Below are 9,723 nucleotides of genomic sequence, written 5' to 3'. Positions count from 1 at the left end.
AGTACGTGGTAGGGTCTCCAGTTCCTTTCCACGGAGAGTGCCGGTGGTACCTTTTTTAGGTAATCATTCTCTCTATTTATCCGGGCTCGGGACCAGCACTTGACTTGGGCTGGCTTGGCCACCCATTGGCCAGGTAGGCAATCAAGGTGAAGTTCTTTGCCCAAGGGAACAACGTGGTGGTCGGTGACTCGAACCCTTGAATTCAGATTGCATATATATATATATATATATATATATATATATATATATATATATATATATATAATGTAATACATACACACACACACACACACACATACACATACACATACACATACACATACACACACACACACACACACACACACACACACACACACACACACACACACACACACACACACACACACACACACACACACACACACACACACACACACACACACACTAAACTTAGGGATTACCTATAATTTTCTGACATATCACCAGTTTGTTGTTCCTGGTCCTCCAACTACATGAAGCCTTCCTTGGGCCAATTTCATAGGCTTCGTTACACTTATCAGCCAGAAGTAAGCTGGTCAACTAGTCACTTGCTAGTGATATGTCACCAGTTATCTCGCTAACTTCAAAGACACACTGATGATCGGGTTATGTTGCTGTCATGATGAGGAAACAGTATCCTGCCTCAATCTTTTGTACCTGCCACTCATCTTCACCAATCATTTTCTTTTTTTGTAAGTACCTAACTAGTCAGACTCACATTTCATATAAAGCTACAGACAAGCTTCTCAAGCAGGAAGTACAAAAGAATACAGATTTCAGTTCCTCCCAGCTTCAGCAAGTGACCAAAAATTGGTTTATTCTTTTGCATAATGTCTAGCAAGACAGCAAGAAGGGATGTGCAACAAATTAGGAATTAAAAATGAGCTATGACAAACAGTAAAAATATTATGCTCTCATATTAGAACTAAATTCTATTCTTAGAATATTACTTACAGGCAAAAGAAGTTGAAGCTGATCACATATACAAGTGCATATACAAAGGATATTCAGTGTTAGAGGATAATGTGGTAAGGTTGGCAGCCAGTTCCTTTCTGCCCTGACCTTGCCTCAATTGTGATTTCACCATTACTAAATGAATGCATTAAAAAAGAAAAAAATAAAGAAATAAAACAGAACAATTCTACACATATTTATGCTTCAAATAAGGTCAAGTGATTTTACATTGCCCTTTCCACATAAATAATATCGAGTTTATGCGATACATTAATTAAAACTAATTTTCCAAACAGTCATTTTATTTACATTTGATGAATACATTTTTTCAGTGAATAATTACATATGTAAATTTTACATCAGAATGATGAAAAATACACAGATTCATACTATTTTATATTCTAATATTTAATGTCTCCTCATCAAAATATCTGTTGAATTTCTTAGATCCAAACCGTTTCTTGGGATCCTTCTTACTCCAATAGGGGGCCAGGTTGGGCATCAATCCTGGAAATAAATAAGAACATAAATACTGATATAACTATATCATAACCAACATTCACAACACTTTATTACATCCTGACAAATAAAAGGTATTACCAATCTTTAATATTTATCTGCTATAAGCAATATCACCAACAAGGTACAACAACCCAACCAACCACTATAGACTCACTCTTAAGTAATATGAGATGAGTTTTATTGTATCTAAAAGATTATCTGGCATAAAGAATAAATATATTCTTTTAAATCATGTTTCTATCCAGTTCATCCTGATAACAATAGTCTTGGATAACATTTCCCAATAGGAAATATAAATGATAAACTTGTAATAATCTTATAATACTTGACTTCAGAAAAGGCCTCCATTCCCAATACAAATAATTTTTGCATTTATGAACTGCTGTGATGGTTACTGTGCATTTATAATATACCAGAGAAAACAAAGAAAAACATATTCAAGCTAATATCCCGTAAATAAACACATGAATCTAGGGAGCCAACGCCTAATACATGTGGGAATTATATTACATGGGAATCGGCACAGCGTCAACCAATGACATAACTTCATCCAATCTCTGAATCTTATCAACCACAAAGTATAGCAAATGATTACAAATTATCAAAAGCAATCCACTGACACCAAAACTGTTAGTGTCATTTATTACATTTTGTGAATAAATACAAAAAATATACAACAGTCCCTAATTATTTCCTAATCTACAAACCAAATTAGCTACACTTACATGTCCAAACATTATAATGATAAAAAGCTGCAAAAACATATTGGGTCATTTCAAATTATGTTCAGCCTAATTCATGTGTGGATTTTATATTTATCAATGTGTCTCTCTATTTGTCTCTCTGTGTCTTAGTCTGCCTGTCTGTCTTCAAAAATAAAAACATGCACATAAATAACCCAATACCTATTTTTATCTAAAACACATACATACATACATACATACATACATACATACATACATACATACATACATACATACATACATACATACATACATACATACATACATACACACACACACACACACACACACACACACACACACACACACACACACACACACACACACACACACACACGTGTGCATGTGCGTGTGTGCAAGTGTGAGTGTGTGTGCGCATGTGTTCATACAAACAGTGCTTACTTGCCCCTGGTTTAGAGTAAAGATCAACATAAATATTTCATTTTCTTATCGAAACAATGTTTCATTTTCTTATTTCTTGTTTCCTCATGGAATAAAGAACTAATAAATTTATGATATCACACACAATCATTATCTCCTTTTATTTCCCTCTTCAATCTTTTGTATCCACATATTTGCTGAAGTACAAAGGTGTTCACTTAGTCTGTCTCTGTCAATCTCTTCATCTTTTTCTTCGCACTTGACAAAAATCTTTCCCTGTCCCCACCTCTCTTTCTCTCACCTGACATGAACCCAACCCCCTCCCCCTCCTTTCCTCCCACATCTTTCTCTCCCTAACTGTGTTATCTCCTACTCTAGAACTGTTAGTATCATTTGCTAATGTGTAGATGTTTTGCCACTAAATTATAGCCTTTAACTACTTCACTTCCTATGTTCTCAGCAATTTTTCTGCTACTTTATTTCCAATATTACAGCCATGGTGCATAACAGCATGCATCTGAATTTTTTTTTCTTTCTTTCTTTCAATATAAGGTGAAAGGATTACATTCATACTTTGCACAACTAACAAAATATGATGTTGCTTCGGACCCTTTGTACTCGGGTACGTGCACTGCTCCTACAAGTGCTCAGCCGCCTAGGAATAAACTAGTAGGCCTGACACGATTTCACTTGATTTCTTCATTCCTTGAATACTTATATGAAGCTTTTAATGTAGATACTATTGTTTGAGTTATTATTATGAATGTTATTGAAATACTAGTAGCAATAAAAAATATAAGATTTTTTTAGAAAAGCATAACTAAGATAAATTAGTAAGATAAGTAGTATTAGTAATTGACTCCTTGATGACTATGTACTTGTGAAGCCATCTATGTGTAAATACAATTGATAAACTAAAATCACAGTGGACAATGGCTTATGTAACAGAATAGGTATTAAGAAATACCTACAAAAATCCTGAAAGGCACCTTCATACAAGCTTACCGTTTTCTAACAGTAACATTACATTATAATACCTAATGACCTGCTATGTTTTCAACATCCTCCTGCCACAAATCATCAAGTACATTTTATGATGAGAAAGAGTAAGTTACACTTCTTTTTCTAAGTGCTTTTATATCAAGATAAAAAGATTTTGATACTCAACTATAACATGATGTACTAGAATGCAATATCAAACCATTTATTTATGTGAATAACAAGACAAGTGAATGGAATGATTCATCTGTCTTCCATTGCAGACCTTACATAAAAAAATCTGATCTACAAAGAGCATTGCTAAAGTGTCATATAAACATTTACTAATACAAACCATTGAATTGGCCAAAGTATGGGTTCACTACATCCAAGAGAGAGAGAAACACAAAGAGAGAGAGACTACCAAGTTAGCCAGAGTAAGGCTCATTTCACCAAGAGGAAATCATGATAAACAAGACAAAGAGACACTCAGACTGAGGCTAGAAGAAGCAAAGAGAGAGAGATACTGAGATGAAAAAGAGCATGACAGAACAGAGACAGAAAGATGAAAGACAGAAGCAGGAGAGACGAAAGCAGAAACAAAATCAAAGAACGAGAGTCTGATAGATGAGCAAATGAGACGAGAGAGAGAAAGAGCAAGCTAGTGAGAAGCATAGAAAATACTTGAAATACAGGACTATGGACACTATTAAAATTGATCAATGTGCACTGTGGTGAACCACTGGGTTTCAAATGAACTGCAGTAAGCATGGGGTTCATTTGAGAATATATCAGGCGACATATTATTTTTACCCTTATGGAGTTAATGCCTTTCCAATAAAGTCTGTGCATATCAATATAATTATACAAAGGAAAATTGTACTATTTTTTTCAAGACCACTGCAAAAGTAATTAAATAAATATCTTTTATCATACTCTTTCCAGATTAAACAAAATATCTGGCACAAAATCTTCAGAAAATTATAATATACCAAATCAGTCTTCAATATTTATCAAATGTAAATGCTATACTTTTATCTTGTGGAAAATTCACAATTTTGGTCGAGTAAAAAACACTTCTGGGACCAGATTTTGATGAGATGAATGATCATAATCATCAAACGACCTGATCTAACCTACTAACACCATTCCTGAACTTTCAAGAAAAAGTTTTATTTCGTTACTATCATACCATATTATTAACTCAAAACAACCCTTTTTCCTGCACAATAAAAAGAACTACACACCAGGCACTGTACACTAGTCAGACGCTCAAGTGAAAATCAGGAGCATGTGAAGTTGTGCGTTTTTCCATTCCTTATCTTGTGACTGCAGATACATGATTTTTTCTTAAGGAAAGAAGCTAAAAGATACTTTCAGCTACTTTCAAAGGGTGGGTATCACCTCTTGTAACAGGGCAAAGTAAGGTCGCACAAAAGCATTTAGCAGGTTTGACCACACAGCAAGGATAATTGCCACCCAGTGCTTGCGTGCAGTCTGTCACAGCAAGAATAGATGCTGGCTGCAATCAATAAGTTGATGCATTATGATTTTCGTCATTAGTATTGTATCATTGTAATTAATGGTAATAAAAAAATCAACCCTCCCTTGCTGAAAATTCAAATGGAATAAAAAGCAAGATCAGGTAGGCCTAGTAATTGACAACTAAGCACTTGCAAAACCATTTATATAAGAAAAAATAAAAAAAATAAAACAACCCAAGAACTGGGCCATGTATGTACACATCAACTCACAGTGTCAACAAATTATTTATCAAATTCATTATGATGATTTGTGAATCAAGTTACATATCAGTGACTGAGAATGGAATACTATTTCAGTTCATGAACACTTTACTTGCCTTTCTTTGTTTAGCTATAAAACAGCTAAAAGAAAGTGTTATAAATTAAAAATAATATGCCACATGTATGTTTAACTGTTTGTAAATGGGAATACACACTGTCCATTGTGAATTTTGTTGAACACACAAAGGGTCAATTAGTAGCCTAATGTGACCTCACCTGATTTTGCCATCCCTCAAATTTTTGGTATGCTATTAAATCCAGTACTCTAATTATCATTATAGATGGTATGATTATCATAATATCATGAAAATACTAATAACAATAAATTAAGAATCTTTCCAAAAATCATGGAAATGGGTGAACACATGAATTAATAGGACATTTTGGTGACTCTTTGGTGACTAAGTAGTTCTGGAGCCATCTATTTGTAAACATAATCAATAAGTTAATATCACAGTGGTTATATGGTATGTATGTCATACCCTCCCAGCAAAGATGGTTATGAAAAAAAAAATCTTGCAAGATTATTTTATTACTGGTGAATATATTCATTCTCATCACCTTTTCTTAAAAAAACATGAACTAAAACAATTTAAATCCCAAAGAGAATATCAGCAAGAAAAATCCATGACCTTGCACTGCTACGCTATCCTTACCTGCTTTTTGAGCCATGGCAACTAGCAGGGTCACTTTCTTCTGTTGACTATTACATAAGCCAGTGATTCGCTTCGGCAGCATGCATCCATCTGAGCGCAAGAACTGAGACAAAACCAAAACATCCTGTGGACAAAGAGATATTAAAAGCACCAAGCTAATCAAAGTAGTAAATTAGCTACGTAATTATGCAAATATATTAGCAATGGAAAGCATCACAATTATCAATCATTATGATATTAATTTTACAAAGAATATTGCTTCATGTAATACTGAATGCTAGTATTAATGCAAACATACTTCCACACACACGCACGTATAAAATAAATAATAAAAGAGAATACTATCTTCATATTCCAAACATGGATATCAAATAAATATCAAAACTTACAGTATGTTTTAGGTTCAGCTGAAGGGCACAGAGAGGACAAGCACCACACTCAGTATGCTCAGTCTTGACAAGCAGTTCAGTTCGATCTGATGGTTTGTAGAGACCCTCTATTGTTGTCTGTTTATCTGTTACATCAACGATAACTGGAAAAAACACGTAATTAATCATAACCAGCTTTATGACCATGGATTACATCCATAGCAATACCAAAAGAAATCATTTCTGATTCAAATCAACTAGTACTAGTACTTATAAGCATCACTGAATATCCTTAAAATTGCCACGCTGTTATACTGTAGATTACTTATATACATCACTTGGGGTTGCAGTTCAAGACAGGTTAATTCAATTTTTATGCTGAATGTGAATACAATTTTTTTTTTTTTTTTTTCAGCCAGAGAGTATCCTGTTTGAAAGTACCATGTCAACAGTTTTTTGTTGACAGATAATAGTCAACACAGGAAATTATCTTATATCTTCTAGTTACTGAAAATACAGCTAAGCGTGTGTGTGTGTATATATATATATATAATATATATATATATATATATATATATATATATATATATATATATATATATATATATATATATATATATATATATACACTTCATAATTAAAGCAACATTTGATGCAGAATCTTTCCATTGTTATTTCAAATTTCTTGTGTTCTATTCAAATCCACTTTAACCTTGCCACTTTGTTCCTTGTTATTCTGTAATTGTCTGCCTTTTCTATGTGATAAAAACAAGCTTCATATACAAAACACTGTGCTAAATACATTTACTACTTTCAAGATACCAAGAGAAGGCACAACTAATAATATAAACCACAATATTATAGGAAGAGAAGGTTTTGGAATTCATATATTAGGTGAGTGTTGGGAAAATAAAACTAGGAAGACTGTGTCCATGCAGTGAAGTTGGTAACACAACTGAAGTAGGAGAAATAGATTTTTTTGTGCCCTGACTATTTTCTTGAAAGTAAGAGCAACACTGGCACTAAACCTAAAGATGACGGGATGACATCCTATCATGTCATGAAAGACCGTACCTCAGGCCAGGATGACATCTTCGCATCATGTGCAGTCAATCCTGCTTTACATTATGTATGCTAAACTGCTTATGCTTGCTTGGCCATGAATTCATTCATTGAAGAGAAACAGTGCCTCAAAAGTAGGCTTCAATATCTACAATATTGTTCTTACCACAGCACTGACCAAACAGTGTGAGCTACTATTATATTTCCCGAGCTTCCAATTCTTCCCTTAAGCAGCTGACTCTACCTGTTCCCTGATACCTTGTTTGATATGGCACTGGTGGCTCCAATCTCCTTCGGGTTAAATGAGTTATTTAATCATATCTTACTTAATGAACAATTTTATGATAAAATTCATGATTCCTTATGGTCTTAGTCATGTATATTGTAGGGCTGCAGTATTCTGCAAAGAAAAAATTGTTTTTCACAAAAACAGGACCTCTTGGGAGGCTAGCCCAGTGGTGTACCATTTCCTATTTTCTAACATATAGACTAATAATTGTTCTGTTTCAAATTTTACACCTACCCAAACATCATCTGGCATTCAATATGGTCACTGTTTCATGATTGAAGATTTAGCTTTCTTTAATTTACAGCAAGTTTATAGACTGTAGGCTCCTGTATTTTACAAAGGATAAAATATAGCTTTTCACAATATTAACCTTCAGGGAGATCAGACTAATGTTGCATTTCCTTTCAATATGTGTAAATTAAGATTTTAAGATGCTCAATTTTGCCTCCGAACAAAGGGCATGTGCATATTTGGTCTCAATAAACAGATAAGACTAACCAATAAAAAGACAAACTGACTAAACTGATAATTACTCTGAGTTTTTTATTTTCACCCTTTAAAGAATGCATACTCCGGTACACATTTTAGCCCTTGTGTACCTTATATATATATATATATATTATATATATATATTTATATATATATATATATATATATATATATATATATATATATATATATATACAAATTCCTCCTGTTGTACACACTCTTGTCCTAGTCAAAAAAAAAAAAAAAAAAAAAAAATCTGGTTTGGAACCAAAGATCTGTTGCCAAACACCATGTACACCTGTTTTCACCAGGTGTAATGCACTTTTAATATCAGGATGTTACTCTCTACTGATCCCTTTTCCTATATTTCCCTTTAATAACATTGGCTAAGCTTGTAGTTGCAATGAACAAAAAACTATTCAAATAAAATATTAAAATACATTAAGAAAATATTTCCAACTTGATACCAGGCTGGTATACACATTGGTAAAATTATTGGGTAGTTCTTGACAGTATAGACACTCACCAGAGACTAAGTCCCCAATTCCATGTCAAAAAATTTATTCACAAATCAAAGTTTCTGTACTTTGGCTATTCTGAAGGGAGGGATGAAGGGGCTCTACCCCTAACATCCCCAGGAAACATTGCCTCACTATAAAGGGCAAGTTAGAGCTGAAACTCAGGAACACCAAGTGGACTTAGACTGTGAGCGGTGCTTTCTGCGATGATTTTCCTTTATTTGTGGCATTTTCCGTTCATGATTATTTCTTGATACTACAACTGCAACTTTTTTCCCCTCTTCAATAATATCATCTTCAATTTGCCCAAGATTTGCGCATCCATACCATAAAGATTAACCAATTATAGTTTCAAACTCACACAGTAATAAAGCATTATTGATTTCTAGGGCACCTTTCCATAAGATTGCAAATCAACATATCATTTTACAATATACGAACATATCCAATATTAGCAATTGTCATTGCCACTGTGCTTTGTGATCCAACATACATACTTCATGCACAATACTGCATGACAGATCTTGGACTGATTCTTTAATGATAAACTGCAAGAGAGGTCCATTATAAGCCAAAGAGAACAAAGATTAACTAGCAGTATGTCACCATCCACAACACAGCTAACCAGTCACTGGATGCAACTTTAGAAATTTCAGATCGCCTGACTCACAGTACAAACAACACGAGACATTGTTGATTTGTTGAAAAGAAGTATTTACAGTAATGTAATGCTGTGACCACGGCAGCTCAGACATGAACCTACCGTTAAAAGAAGAAGAATGCAATTTCTACTGACTTGTTTTTCGGGAGTTCCAGTCACACATACACAGTGTGGAATCACCCTCAGGTAAGACAAACCATGCGGAGCATGGAAACATAGGTGATTCGTATGTGATTAAACACTGCGCTTTCCGAGTGTAACCCTGGAAGAAAAAGT

General features: G+C 34.0%; 1 protein-coding gene across 1 annotated transcript in view; it reads right to left on the bottom strand.

The window, feature by feature from the left end:
• Positions 1-1,259: 1,259 nt before the first annotated feature.
• Positions 1,260-9,723, bottom strand: part of LOC119572564 — an 8,734-nt gene continuing 270 nt past the window's right edge. The window contains exons 2-8 of the mRNA XM_037919669.1: positions 9,645-9,709; positions 8,709-8,800; positions 8,082-8,180; positions 7,735-7,781; positions 6,450-6,592; positions 6,061-6,184; positions 1,260-1,482 (exon numbers count right to left, since the gene is read on the bottom strand). Of these exons, the coding sequence (XP_037775597.1) occupies positions 1,370-1,482; positions 6,061-6,184; positions 6,450-6,592; positions 7,735-7,781; positions 8,082-8,180; positions 8,709-8,800; positions 9,645-9,709 (683 nt within the window). The 3' untranslated portion in view covers positions 1,260-1,369. The remainder of the gene's footprint in view (positions 1,483-6,060; positions 6,185-6,449; positions 6,593-7,734; positions 7,782-8,081; positions 8,181-8,708; positions 8,801-9,644; positions 9,710-9,723) is intronic.

This window comes from Penaeus monodon, chromosome 4 (assembly GCF_015228065.2).
Source record: "Penaeus monodon isolate SGIC_2016 chromosome 4, NSTDA_Pmon_1, whole genome shotgun sequence".
In the NCBI taxonomy this organism is placed as follows: Eukaryota; Metazoa; Arthropoda; class Malacostraca; order Decapoda; family Penaeidae; genus Penaeus; species Penaeus monodon.
This window is presented reverse-complemented; position numbering and strand designations above follow the sequence as displayed.